General features: G+C 43.0%; 1 protein-coding gene across 2 annotated transcripts in view; it reads right to left on the bottom strand.

The window, feature by feature from the left end:
• The window catches only part of CHR24 (chromatin remodeling 24), a 37561-nt gene extending 27274 nt beyond the window's left edge, over positions 1–10287 (bottom strand). Inside the window, exons 1-8 of one of the 2 annotated variants that reach the window (XM_086507145.1) lie at positions 9970–10287; positions 8132–8805; positions 7926–8056; positions 7788–7842; positions 7567–7704; positions 5221–5328; positions 5055–5110; positions 4675–4765 (exon numbers count right to left, since the gene is read on the bottom strand). In XM_086507145.1, coding sequence (XP_086363271.1) covers positions 4675–4765; positions 5055–5110; positions 5221–5328; positions 7567–7704; positions 7788–7842; positions 7926–8056; positions 8132–8805; positions 9970–10162 — 1446 coding nt within the window. In that variant the 5' untranslated portion in view covers positions 10163–10287. The remainder of the gene's footprint in view (positions 1–4674; positions 4766–5054; positions 5111–5220; positions 5329–7566; positions 7705–7787; positions 7843–7925; positions 8057–8131; positions 8806–9969) is intronic. The other variant, XM_086507146.1, reaches the window with a different exon arrangement.
• Between the last annotated feature and the right edge of the window lie 4830 nt (positions 10288–15117).

The following is a 15117-nucleotide window of genomic DNA, read 5'->3' as shown; positions in this document are numbered from 1 at the left end:
GCACGTTTTCCAGGGCATGCTGCCACGTGGCATTGCTTGCCGCATGGTGTGTGTGTCCGAAGACCTGCCACGTCACCAGTTTGTGACATCAAAACAACCCTCACTTCCTGTGATCAGCCCCATCAGCCCCTCATATGCGGGCACTAGCAGCCCTACCACGATCTGCGAGAGGTAGCAAACCCTAATACCCCCTCTCAACTCCTGGTCGAAAAACACAACTATGGAGTGCTAGGTGACCAAGGTTACTGTGGCAAGGTAGGATCTGTATGTATGTAGGGATCCATATTGTACAAGATTTAGGTTAACTAAAAAAAAGGCAAGTTTTTTAGCACTCCTATCTAGGGCTATTACGCCCATGTAGACTTATTCCTATTACATCCCTTTCATTGTTCTTCTACAAACCAAGAATGTCATATGCACAGGGACTCGATGTGCCACGTGAACATGCTACTAGAACTAATAGCCAAACCTTAGACTAGGAACCCCTAGGGAAACTTGTATTAACACCTTTGTGAGCATGTCTGCAAGACTTCTTGCACCCTTGTGAGCCTTGCATGTGTAACAAACTTAAGCACCCCAAGTCTAGAATCTGCCGCGGCAAGAGAGAGAGAGAGAGAGAGAGAGAGAGAGAGAGAGATTCACTTAAAACACTTCGCTGAATCAAATACAGTTAAATTGAGTCGACACGGCCCGGCATAGTTCCATGCCAAGAGAGATTGGCCCCAAAGACTAGCGCCCATTTTGGTATTTCTTTTTGTATCAAACTTTGAGCAAAGTACAACTGTCGCGGCTCCTCAACTCTCAGACTCTGCGTCCAGATGCTCTACAGAGTGAGACCCTTGGGTTCCTTTTATTCTTACAAAGGTATGCCAAAAGCAAAGCCCCAAAAGCAGTAACTCAAAAGCAATAAGCCCAAAAGCTACCAACGTTTTTCTCGAAAATCCGTTTAGTTGTGCCACGTCAGTGTTGTCAGTGCAAATCACAGAAATCCAAACGCTCTGCCATGTTAGCAACCAACACAATTTGCGACGTTTGTACAGCCAACCGCCAATCAATTTCTTTGTCCTTTGTGTCCCTTGACCCCACCTCGACTAATGTCCATAAGTTGGAACAACTTATAAGGTATGCCATGTCATCAGTTTGTGACATAGCCTCCTCTTGAAAGAATGGTAATCACCCTCGATTACGCCTGCAAAACAAACAAAGGCCATAAACCAATTCAATAGACACTGACTCTAAGTACCAACGCACTAGATAAGACACATCTAGCACTTGTACAAAGACGACAATCACACTAATACCGAATCTCTTTGGGAAGTCCACAGCAAAGCCGCTCAATCTGCTCCTTGAAAGTGACCTTAAAAGAAGAGGTTGGTGAAAAAGAATCCCAAAATCTTTCATGGTAAGCGTCCAAAGTGTCACCCTTGGTCATCCGAAGATGTTTCCAGGCGGTTCTCACATCCCGTTCATACTCTCGAGTCAACCAAGAAGTAATAAAGAGCCTTTTGAACTTTATCCACTTAGTCGAGGCTTCTCTCCTCAAACGAATATTGGACCACCATGTTCGTGCATTTCCCTTCAAGAACGATGCTTCCCTCTTGATCTTGGAGTGCTCTTGAGTAGTGCCCTCCAGAGAATGCCATATCAAACTGCTGAATGAAAGCCAAAGCCTTGGGAGCATCTCGGAATACAGAAAAGGATTCAGATTTCATTGATTGTCGACCCTCTTTAAGTTTCTTAGTCTTTTTGCTCTTCTTTGAGAAAATCATAGTGGTTGGCTCTATAAAAGTGTTTCTTCTTTGCATAAAACATGTGATCATCGGAGTCCAAACTGTCAAAGGATGACTCCTCAATAGACCTGTAAAAAATGGGTCGGAATTTGATCTTCTTTGCCTTTTTCTTGTTCTTTCCAAAACTTTGATTCTTGCTTCGCTTCTTGCCCTTTCTGTCCTCCTCACTTGAGTCGGAAGAGGAAAAGCTAGAAGAATTGTCAGAAGATGAAGAAGAAGAACTCGGTAGTCCTTCGAAACGTATGCTTCTTCTATTTTCGTACAGATGCAAAAGAAGATTGACGGCCCAAGTAACCAAGGTAGTCAGTCAATCCCCTTGTTGCACTTCTTCAATTGCTTCTTCGATGGCTTCTTCGCATCTAGAAGTTGATTAATTCGGGTTTTTTCAACATCATTGAGTTCTTCTTCAGTGAACATCCTTGGAGTAGGAGGTTTCTTGATTGACGGTTTTATCGGTGACTCAATGGCCCTTTACCAATGAGTGTACAGTTCATCCATAGGGTGATGGGTCAAATATTTGGCATAATGTCGATCCTTGGCAAACTGGAGCATCTGCTTTGCGCACTCATCAACCTGCTGCTGACATTGCATCTCCATGAGTTGATAGTACGTAGGCAGAGGTGGCCCGAACTCGTGTTCAACTAATCCACTCGAATCTTCCATACCGCCTCTCGTTTTCGAGGTGACAGGTGGAATCGTTTGATTCTTACCTGCATCCATGTGTGTCACGAGAAAAGGGATTGGATTTCTTGATAGAAGAGAAATCAAAAGTGCTCTGATACCACTATAACAAACTTGGGCACCCCAAGTCTAGAATCTGTCGTAATACCGGAGAGAGAGAGAGAGAGAGAGAGAGAGAGTACTTAAAACACTTCACCATATCAAATCACTTAAATTGAGTTGACACGGCCCGACGTAGTTCCGTGCCAAGAGAGATTGGCCCCAAAGACTAGCGCCCCTTTCAGTATTTCTTTTTGCATTAATCTTTGAGCAAAGTACAACTCCCGCGGATCCTCAACTCTTAGACTCTGCGTCCAGATGCTCTACAGAGTGAGGCCCTTGGGTTCCTTTATTCTTACAAAGGGATGCCAAAAGCATAGTAGCCCCAAAAGCAATAACTCAAAAGCTTCTACTCAAAAGCAATAAGCCCAAAAGCTGCCAACGCTTTTCTCGAAAATCCGTACAACTCTACCACGTCAGCGCTGTCAATGCAAATCAAGGAAATTTGTACGCTTTGCCACGTCACTAGCCAACGCAATTTGCGGCGTCTGTACAGCCAGCAACCAATCAATTTTTGTCCTTTGTGTCCCTTGGCCCTGCCTTGGCTAATGCCCATAAGTTGGACCAACTTATAAGGTCTACCACGTCATCAATTTGTGACAGCATGCTCAACCAATTCCATAAGATTAGTTAAAACGCTTGCATAACCGTCTTTGCAAAAATGGTTATGAGGCACAATGGGTAATCAGCAACGTAGATGTGCATTCATGTTCTCATACCCACCAGGATCACAAGAATGATGTGTGCAAGCATGTGCAGGTCTTGTCAAGTATGTGGTTGCAAGTGCATTTGGTGTAGACCCAACTATGACACTTGGCACTCCTGGTTCCACAAAAAGACTTAACGCCTAAGTAAGCAGCAGAAATTGGTGGTAGAAGTCAGTTATAAGTCAACAATCAGCAAAGTCATCATTTCTACACACTAGGTGACTCTACTCATATAAAAGTAACCCTTGGGCTCAATTCTCACGCAAGATGCAGTAGAAGAGAAGGAGCTCCAAAGCCTAGTGTTTTTTCTCTCCTTCTCTCTCAATTCTTGATCGAGCCATCCAGCTTGGCCACTCACGACGCCCGAGGATGCGAGGATATTCACATCGTAGACGAGGTCATCGGAGGGTACTAAGCAACATCTAGCCCCCCCACCCCCACGAGAGCTGACCATGGAGGACATTGAGGCCATACTGCAGAGACCTATGGGAGAGTTCATGGGATGATCACCATTGTCTACTTTCCCCACTGTGCACCTCATTAGCCCTCATGTGATGTGATTGTACCCCTCCCCATATGTTTTGAGCTGATGTATTATGTGATGAGGATGTAGGTGAGAGTGTCATAGAGATGAGGTAGGGATGTAGAGAGAGGAGAAAGACGCTCTATGAGGTCCCAACTAACCCTCTCAAGGGCCCCCGACACCGTTACCAATGTGGTATTTTTTTTAGATCACGTAGATGAAATGTACACCAATGCAATACCTCAATGCAAGACTCAAATCAACTCAAATGGATGATGTACCATGGTAACTCTTCAAAATGAAGCGCCTCCTGGGCTAATTTGATGCACTTTCTTATTGGGCTCAAGGTGAATGTGAGAGGATACAAGGGCTGAATGCTGGCTGCAAAAACATAGATCTGAGATGCTGAAAACACAGCAGATATGGCGTTAACACAAGCTGGAAGTGGAGGCGAATGTTGCCGCAAGGATGGGGCAGCAAGTGGCTCAAATGCCAAGGCAAAGAGGGCGCTTGGAGAAGGAGTGTTCTCCTGCAAAAACGCTAGGGAGATCTTGCTGGGGCGCCCAAGAATGTGGGTAACTGATGGTGCATGTGCTCCCTTTATACTGCAAAAGGGACATTAAGTAATTTGACAGGCAACCTTCTTCAGCCAAGGCAGGAACAGTTGGCCTCCTCAAGGTATGCAGTGGCTCCTACCAAAGATTCCTACTCTTCCCTATTGAAGCATGTACTTCAATCCTTTTGTGCATTGCTTGAATAAAGCCAGATATGCCCCAATTTGGATGTAGTGGGGATTATTGAGACTAATATATACCTCACACTTTACAAAACTAGGGACTAAATTCCTTGGCATCTAAATCAAATGATGGAGCACCTGAGCAACAGCAGACCCTGCCCTTTTCTGCCTATCAGTAGAATCCTTGCTGTTTGCACTCAAAATGAAGTCCTCATATCGAGCTTTGAACCTACAAAGAATGTGCACATCAAAAAGTTACTATGGACATACCCAAATGAGTTGACAACCACAAAAACCATCTACAACTATTACCAATTATTTTCTGCAGCATAGTAAGGCTTCAATTACAATGTAGCAATTAAAAGTTCCACGATCTAGAGAATCACATAAAGACCCTTTTCTTACTGTCCCTACATTTGAAACCCCTCACGCCCAAAATCCAAACAAAACAAAGGAATAGAGGTTGAAGGGAAGGCGGACAGGCACCTCTAAAGTACATTTTAAAATCTCAAGCTTACTCTTTTCTATCTCCAAGAAGTTCTGGGCAGCAAAAGTCAAATAAAGCCCACATTTCCTGCATCAGAAAGGTACCAATCATCATGCTCTAGTATCAATGATGGTTAGCAAACAAAACATATGAGACAAGTCAAAATAAAACCAGAAAACCCTTTCAAAAAATCATACCCTAAGATTGTTTTGGATGGGAGTGCCACTAAGTACAATACGATGTGCACAAGGAATCTCCTTGAGACTCTTTGCTCTTTGAGTGGAAGGATTTTTAATCAAGTGTCCCTGGAAAGAAGAAAATACCAAACCAAAGGTTGACTATATACCACACTTGAACTTGTAGAAAATCATAAATTTAAGAAATGCCAAATGCTCCTAATTATAAAAGTGCTCGGACAATAACCTGCCTAAAACGTCTGAAAAACTCCTGAAAGTTGACAGGACTTCTTATGCATCTGGCGTGTCGGATGAAATAAGTGGGGCCCCTCAGACACTCAAAAACCTAAAGTTTCCTCTGTGATTGGTGAACAAGAGCTGCAAGATATTTTGTTTTTAAGCTAAAATGGTACTACGATCTCTACCAAGATTGAGCTTCAAGTTGGAGGGCCACCATAACTAATTTGTAAAATAAACTGAGCTGCCAATCAGTGTTCCTTGATTCACAGTTTTTAGACTTCCCAAAAGTTTTCCAAGGATTGAAACAGCTGGCAAGACCACTCTATGGAGAGACAGGGTTTGTTAGGTTCCCTGTCACACGAAGCACAAGGGTGCTTGAAACCAGGTTAGAGTAAAGCTATTAGCTGCCACTGCTGAGGTCATAAAATCCCAGATAACTGTGCCACTCATGATCTGGACAAATGAATGTCAAGCAGTTGCATGGTGTGCCCATAGTGCTGCCCCATTGTTACATCCATAGACGCCATGTATGGGTGCCTACAGCTTTGGCCACTAGGTGTGAACATATCTAACCACAGTTTAGACTCTAGAACCTGGCAGCTCGACTCACAATTCAGTGCTGGTCAAATGGGATATAAGTGTTGGAGATTGGACGGTAAGCCTGTTTCAATTTTTGCTGAAAGGTGAGTTCGTTCTCCATTCACTTATGCTTGCAAAAATAGTTGTATGTAACCATTAGACGGAGCCCGAAGCTGTAAGATTTAGGCAAGGATATGCCCTTGCTGCAAATGTAAGAACCAATTGAACATTCAAGCAAACATTTCAAGGACCAACGTGAATGATCAAAACTCCCACGTTCTGTGCAGCTAGTGAATAGTTAGAACGACTCGTCACTCTTTTTATACGCCTTGGAAGGAAAAAATGCTCAAGAAACTCGACATGAGACATCTTGACCATCAATCAATTTCGTACATCTGAGGTTCAGTGCAACAAATCTACTATTAAACAGTCCCATTCATGATCGATCACACAGATTAGAATAAGATCCTGGGCAAAAATAAAATTCTCCGAGCCAGATAGGGGGCTACTGCAATCATTACAAACTTACAAAAACTAAGGCATCATTCACAAACCCAGAAAAGAAAGTTGTAATATCGTTCTTTAATGGCCGAAGTCAGCCTATAGGCATAATCAATACAACCATTTATACCTTCCAGTCTGGGAATGTGCCATAGTTGGCACATAAAAAGATGAGATTAGCTACAGTCCCAAGGCTCTTCAGCAACATGAGGCATGAGATTAAGAACAGGTGTATCATTATACTCCCATGAGGAGCTGTACACCATGAAAAATACAAAAAAGGGGGATGTATGTTCCTTCTTAGGGCCCTAGGGGATGCAGTGATGAAATCACGAATGATTGAGAGAGAGAGAAAGAAAGTAAGAAAGCAAGATCTTTTTACTTCTATTAGAGGCCGAAGTCAGCCTAAGAGACAAATGGGGGATGTATGTTCCTTCTGAGGGCCCTGGGGAATGTGGTGATGGAATCACAAATTATTGAGAGAGAAAGAAAGAAATCATGCTTGATTGATTGAATCGATGGCAATGTAACCACACAAGGTCACAGCATGATTGATTGACTAGATGGCTATGTAATCATGCTTGATTAATTCAATCGATGGCAATGTAACCACACAAGGTCACAGCATCGCACGTATGAAGGAGACTCAATACATGCCCCAAGGTTGTTGGGGCAAACATACTCCCACTGCACATACCATCTAAACAACACAGATGCATGTGCAATCATCTCTTGGGCTGTTCTTCATTTGTCAGCTTTGAAGATATTACATAATTTGAAATTAACCTTCACACTAAACTTGCGTATTAGAGCAACAGTTTGATTTATAGATTTTCTGCATATGAACGAGTAGTGTGATGTGCATGCTGTGTTATAAAGATAAGCACCAACGACTAAAAAATGCAAAAAGATATGAGCATTGGCATCGTGCATAAAGCGAATAAAACTACGAAGTTATCCAAGTATCATGTGCACAGAGTGGGCTAGTATTCAGAAAATCTAACTTGGAATATCATATCATACATGATTATCATGGAGCAAGAGTACCTCATCAAGCACCATATAGTCCCATGTTATTATGTCCTCACTTGTGTCACCAAACCCATCTCTTCCATGAAAGTCTCCTCGCAAAGCTTGCCAATTATTGCGCACCACATCATATGTCGTCAACAATATGCCACCTAACTGTTCATAAAACACATAAAGTGGTGCATGCGTTAATGCTTAACATTAATATTCTAAAATGTTAATCAAGCTTATTGCATCACCTGTAGAACATGTTGAAGGGCATGTTGTCGTTGACTAGCAGACGTCCCAGAGTAGCTGCGGTCAACTTCTTCTTTCAATTAGTCTGTTACAAACACAACATTCAGATCTATCTAAAAACTAAAAGAGCAAACTAATACTCTTTAGTCTTCCGTGCCAAGCCAACAAAAGAAAGCTCCTTAGACCAATGCGCAATCAACGTCTTGGGGGCCACAATTAGTGCATGCTTGATTAGATCCGATGCAAACAGTCCAACAAAGAATGAGGCAATCTGTAAAATAGTTATGTCCATGAGCATTCCGATAACCCCACAGCATGCAATTTGCTAAAGTTGAACTTCAGTTACCTGCATAGTTTTTCCGAGGCCCATATCATCACCCAAAATACCTCCCATTCCTTTGACATGAAGCCCCCACAACCACTTGATCCCCTCATGCTGATGCGGGTATAATATGTTCGCAATTTTTTTGGGTAATTTAAAGACAAGTTTATTGTGCACAAATGTAACAGCCTCCCCTCCTGAGTTTTCCTTTTCATCCTCAAGGTCCCAACAGACCTCAGCTTTTATCGACTTGCTGGCAAAGCCTCCATGAAGTTTTGGCACGAGGCTAGGCTTATTCAGCAATAGCATGTCAGTACGATCATCTCTCTTTGTGTCGTGCAGATTTGATATGTCAGAACCCTTCTTTACATGCAGACTCTCTGCGTCATCACCTACAACCGTCACACGGCGATTGGCTTTCTCACTAGCAGACAGCTTCCTGACTTCATTCAGAAAAGCTAAACTGTCCATTATCTTTGGCCTTGGCTTTTGTTCACTAGATTTCGCATCATCGCTTGCTTCTCTACTATGATCAGTTGTGATTGAAAGTTTATCCAAGCTGTTAGCCAAATCTGCAGAACCGGGGTTCTCTAAGACTTCCTCCTCGTGCCAATCCTCAAGATCATCATACAAATTGCCAACAGGAGAATCCCTATGAACTTCATTTGAGCGTACTTTACACAATCTGCGCCTACCTGCTAGATGAATACACTATGTCAAAGCTACAAACCAGTACTCCAACAGATATACCTTAAACAGATGTGATTTACAGCATGCCTGAAGATACATGAAAGCTTCAGCAGATTCTCTGTTTGTTTGAAGACAATGCAACTGCACCTTAAGACTTATGACAGACTACCCGATTATCTACAAAGGGGTCTATGAAGTTCAGATAGTTCGTTTTTTCAGCAGACCAGATGTCCGTAAAGTTTTGATTTCTTTTGTTGCCTATGTTTGTCAAACAGTGCAACTTGCTAATGATGTCCATTGTGCATCTCAACAGTAACAAATGTCTGCAAGGTCAGGATGTGATTTGAGAAAAATCAGGATTTTCTCAGGGAAAATGCTTTACTGAAGTGACGACTCCATTGTAGTTTGGAAAGCGTTTCTGAAAATAAAAACATGGTAGCATCTCACATGGGCGCTGTGCAGCTTGAATACTTTCAGGCTCTTACTTCTTACTAAAATACCATTACGATGTGCATACTAAGGTATAGCAGTAGTAAGAACAAAAAACAATCTATGTCCAAGTGTCACTCTGGTAACACTGGCCATCGCCCTGCATGATGTTCTGGCCCCTGGGCCTAAGTACACACTCAGCCTTCCTAGTTGATGCATGGCAGTTGTACCTACTGTTGCCACTCCCACAGTGCTAAGACATTAGGCCTCACTGTCACTCCTTTGCCTTTGGTTAGTTGTATGTTATTGCAAGATACAATCCTCTAGATTATTTGCGTCCATGTCATATGCCAGTTTGGCTTCTGCAGGTATATCATTTCTCTTTTCTTACTTCTGTTCTTGAAGTGCAAACAGCCAAGTACCATGGCACCCACAAGAAAAATATATCGAATGAGCTCGCCCTATAAAATCGCCTGGCCATTTAACCGTGCGCACACATTGGAACATCCTTGGTCATTGGACAAATGATTATGATACGGGGATAAGAAGGTTACCCACACGAAATGTTTTATATTGGCCTAGCTCCTACTCCCCTTGTAGCAGAAGGGTAGAAAGACCCGCAACCCACCGGATAAAGCTCTGCATTTGAGCGATGCAGAGACAATTTCGAGATAGGTGCGAGTCCTAAAACTCAAAATAACAGGAGAAACCAGTGAATAACCTCACAAATGAGGAAAATGTACCTGAAGAGCTGGCTTGAGATGAGAGCGATCCTTGCCCCTGGCGATAGTCGGCTGCAGCTACCGCTTTGTTCTGCAATGAGGAGGAAGCTCGCTGCTCTCGAAGCTGCGCTATGGTGTGTAGAAGGTCTGTATTTGATGAGGGGGGTGGAGCTCGCGAGGGGCGGGAAGAGGATGGAAGCTCTTGATCTGCCATAGCTCTGCGCAGCAGTCGGTGTGCTCCTTGTGTGTGTTTGCGGGAGAGAGAGAGAGAGAGAGAGAGGGAAAAACAATGGAATTGGGCTGTGTCAGAAGCAATTGCCTCGTTCAAAGTTTTGAAAAAGGCCCGAATCCCACCTGAAAACCGGACAAATTATAACAGTGATAACGCCTAATTGGAGCCCTTGTTCACGCGCAAGAAACTTCTTGCACAAGATTTGCATTTGATTGTGTTATACCCCATGCCAAGATGGGTGGTGGGGTGTTTACCCATAGGGTACAAGGGATAGTAGCGAGATGTTTAACTTGCACAGAGTAGATCTTCAAAATCCATGGACGATTTTGGGTTGCAAGGGGCACAAGGGATGCGCAGTGACGCGGGCTTTCAAACAATATAGGTGGCTTCGAGGCTACTGTCACACATAGAATCCATGACAAGTTGGCATGATATTCAATGCATAAAGAGGTCATCAAGACATTAGAGACAGCAACAGGCCATTATAGCGACGCTCACAAACCAGATTTAAACAGAAGGAGCCCACATCATCTCTCGTAAGCCAACAACTCAAGCACTTTTGTGCTTCTTTTGGGGGATGTTTAGTGCTTATATTGGTGCCCGTCTCGCTACTAGCCCTTCTACCCTACGAGCATAGCCTTTCCACCTTTTTGGCTTGCTAATTAGCAAAAGCCTTAGTGTTTGGTTGGGTTTTTTGGTTGCTCATGACAAAGGCCTTAGTGTTTGGTTGAATTTTTTATGCTTTGGAAATAAGATAACGATGGTTTGAACTGGTGATCCTCTAAGTCATCGTTGATCTCTTTAATGCTAGATCTTGAACTTCAAAAGCCAATGCTAGTCATTAACCTTTTCAGTCATTTCTTCCAATCTCTCTCTCTCTCTCTCTCTAACACACACACACACATACCTTTGATAGATATATTCAAACACTTTCATTGATTCTATTGTTCATTTATTTAAGTTATTTATGGGAGGCCATCTTAAATGATTTAGCATGTCCTAGAGAACTATGTCTATTTAGTTAGTTCTTCCAATATCTCTCTCTCTCTCTCTCTCTCTCTCTCTCACACACACACACATACCTTTGATAGATATATTCAAACACTTTCATTGATTCTATTGTTCATTTATTTAAGTTATTTATGGGAGGCCATCTTAAATGATTTAGCATGTCCTAGAGAACTATGTCTATTTAGTTAGTTCCGGTGATAAGGCCATGATGGGTTTAAGTGGATACATTCAAATCATTGTTTGTCCTTCAATGTTAAATCTTGAAATTTAAAAAACCAAGACCAGCCATGATGGATTTAAGTGGATACCCTCAAATCATTGTTTGTTCTTCGATGTTAAATCTTGAAATTTAAAAAACCAAGACCTTCCTATTTGCCTTTGCACTCATTTCTTTAGCATATGCCATCTCTCTCTCTCTCTCTCTCTCTCTCTCTCTCACACACACACACACACACACATACATTTACACATGCACACCCACTTAAAAATAAACTTCCTTATGCTTGAGCATAATTTTTTAACATTTGTTATGCTTGTTTGTTTAGAGGGTCATCATCGGATGCATGTAAGCATTGGAGACATTGTTTAACAAGGGTGAGGGCTACCACACCCCTATCGGCAAGCACCCACCCTCATTTTGGGGTGAGCTGGTATGTTTTACACACCTGCCTATCGAATCTCAAATAAATAATAAATGAACACTTCTACATTCAGCAAAAGGAATGCAGCCTATTGGTTGCATCTACCACTTTAAGTCGTTGCAACATGGGTTCCATTCCCGTAGAACCTTGGGCAGGGAAGCCTCGTCAATGAGTGGCACGAGTGAAGGTTCAAGGCTTCAATGGTGGAGGTCACCCGTATCAGGTTGGAGGGATCCTATATAAATCGCCACACCAAGGGAGGGCTATAGTTTTAATCTTCTACATCCATATTGCTTCTATGCAGTCGCATTAGGGAGTTGGTAAGGTGAATGTCATGGTGAGGGAGGGCAAAAGTGTTGGGGTATAAAGCCCAATGTGGTCGCCCAGGTAAGTGGGCGGGCCGCCAGGTATGTACACATATTCTTTTGTAAAAACCTAATAAGAACTCACTATGCTCTACACATTAGAGTAGAGCGAGTTCACCATATCGTCGTGCTCTTCTTCTCGCACTCTCTCTCGCGTCGCACTTTCGCTCGTACTCCTTCAACTGGTATCAAAGCTCAGATCGAGGCTCGGGGCAGCACTGCAGGAGGCTAGAGTCACCAACTCAGATTGGAGTGAAATTCGACAGGCGAAGACACGGCCCCAAATCTCGTGGGTAAGCTCGAAGGACTTGGTGTTGTCAGAATTTCATTCTGAGGTCATCTCGGCCACCGTTCGGCTTCGACAAAGGTCTGCGCAGGTCATTTTCGACTACGTGGTCTCGACGGGTGCAGATCCGACTCTGCAAATTTGGGATTTTCGGCCTACTACTACAGGTGCTGAGGATATCGAAACTCCCAAAGTGCTGATTTGTGGTTGTCTACACATCGAAGGACGGCTCACAGTTCTTGGAGGCGTGTCACATACGACACGGGCGCATCTACACACAGACTGTAGGCGACATCCACTAGTTCATCAGGTAGCTTGTGTTTGTTGCTTGATATTCCAAATTTCATCCTGACATTGCAGGTACTTCCACATGGGATGTATTGTCAGAGATAATGTATGTCTGTTGAGGGTTTGCTGGCTGTGAGTCACGCAGCAAACAACCGCCACAGCGGTTACAGCATACAGTGGGAAATTTGTGGATGTATGACTTTGTGGGAAGTCTATGTACTGTCAGATTTACTGCAGCCTTTGTTGAGGGTCGAGTGAGGTTTTATTGAGCTGGGGGATTCTCGAATGTTGAGATCCTTTCGGTGATACAGGTCTTGGAGCGATCCCTCGAGCACCCTTAGATAGGCAGCTAGGATGTACTGACTGTGAGTTAGACAGTTGGGATTACATCTTTGCTTTACTGCCGTTGAGGCATTGTCGCAGTCTATGCTTACAGGACAGTGACAGAACAGGTGCAGGACAGGTTTACTCGCAGCTTACAGTGTCAGAGAGACAGTGGTTTTTTGAGCTGTTTTTTGGTCTGTTTTTTAGTACACCAGAGCCATTTTACAAAGGAGACTCTGCCAAAATTTCTGCAGAATCTGAAGCTTTCTTGGTTCATTTGACAGGTTGATATTGGTTCAGAGGTCAGTTTACAGGGGAAACTCTGCCGAATTTTTCCCAGAAAAGTAAACTACTGTGAAGCGTAGCTATGGCTGGATCACAGGACACTGCTCTTTACAATATCAAGAAGCTGGATGGAACCAATTTCCCATTGTGGAAGAAGCAGATTTGGCACGTGTTGGTACAAAAGAAGCAGATAAAACCTATAAAGCTCAAGGGGATAAAACCAGAAGATATGGACGAAGATGAATGGAGCGAAATGGATGAATTGGCACTTTCTACCATTATGCTGACTTTGGCAGAAAGCGTTTACTTCAATGTAGCAGACGAGATGTCGGCTTATCAAGCATGGTTAAAGCTAAGTGATCTTTATGAGAAGCAGAGTGCAGCTTCACAGGTATACTGGCTTAAGAAGCTTGTTGACTTGAAGATGAAAGAAGGGACACCTATGTCCAATCATCTGAATGAATTCAACACAATCTATAGTCACTTGTCAGCTCCAGGTGACAAGTTTGATGAACCTGTTAGAGCTATGTTCCCGTTGATCACATTGCCGGAAAGTTGGGACACTTTGAGTAATTCTGCACCTCCAGATGGTTTGAACATAGCAGGTGTAGAAGGAAGACTGCTTACTGAAGAAACCAATAGAAAGACAATGGACAAAGGCAAAGGAACAGCCTTAGTTGTCAGGGGAAGGACCAAAGAAAAATACAAAGGTGGAAAGAGGAATCAGTTTCGTAGCAAGTCCCGCAGTGCTAAAGGCAAGAGTGACATAGAATGCTACCATTGTGGCAAGAAGGATCACATGAAAAGAGACTGCAGAGAATGGAAAGCAGAAAAAGGCAAAGAGAAAGCTGAAGACCATGGTGAGAAGAACAAGTCCTCAGTGAAGATTCAAGAAATAAATGTGACAAACACTGTTGCACAGGATGACAGTCTAGTGTCAGGAGACATCTACTTCTTGAAGAATACAATGGACTCAGCTCTTCTTACAGCATTTGATGGAAATGCACTGAGTGACTGGATTATAGACTCAGGGGCATCACTTCATGTGTCTCCAAACAAGGAGTGGTTTACTTCTTATGTGACCACTAAAGATCATGTTCGGCTAGGCAATGGGCAGACATGTGAGATCTTAGGTGTTGGAGATGTTCAATTGAAGTTTCAGAATGGCTCTTCTTTCACGCCGAAAAATGTGAGACATGTTCCCGCAATTACAAAGAGCTTGATCAGCACAGGTTTACTTGATGATGCTGGCTACGTCACCACTTTTGGACAGAACATGTGGAAGATATCCAAGGGTTCTATGACAGTAGCACATGGAGTAAAGTCTGGAGGACTTTACATTATTTATGTATCAAATGTCTCTAAAAATGTAATCAATGTAACTGGGCAGCCGAACGTTTCTTTGTGGCATAGCCGGTTAGGACATATGTCCAAGAAGGGAACGGAAATCTTGTCTCGTTCTGGTTATTTGCCTGGCTTTTCATTTAATGATTTTGAATTTTGTGAACATTGTCTGTATGGTAAGCAAACACAGCAGCCACATAAGCATAGAAGCAGTATAAGAGATACACAGTTGGCACTTGTTCATAGTGATTTGTGTGGACCTATGCCTAACCTATCTCTAGGGGGAGCTTCTTACTTTATGACATTTATAGATGATTACTCGAGGAAAGTATGGGTTTACTTTCTCAAGCACAAGGATGAAGTGTTTAATGTTTTCAAAACGTTTGTGACACT

Source organism: Adiantum capillus-veneris, chromosome 30 (genome assembly GCF_014529385.1).
Source record: "Adiantum capillus-veneris isolate H3 chromosome 30, ASM1452938v2, whole genome shotgun sequence".
In the NCBI taxonomy this organism is placed as follows: Eukaryota; Viridiplantae; Streptophyta; class Polypodiopsida; order Polypodiales; family Pteridaceae; genus Adiantum; species Adiantum capillus-veneris.
This window is presented reverse-complemented; position numbering and strand designations above follow the sequence as displayed.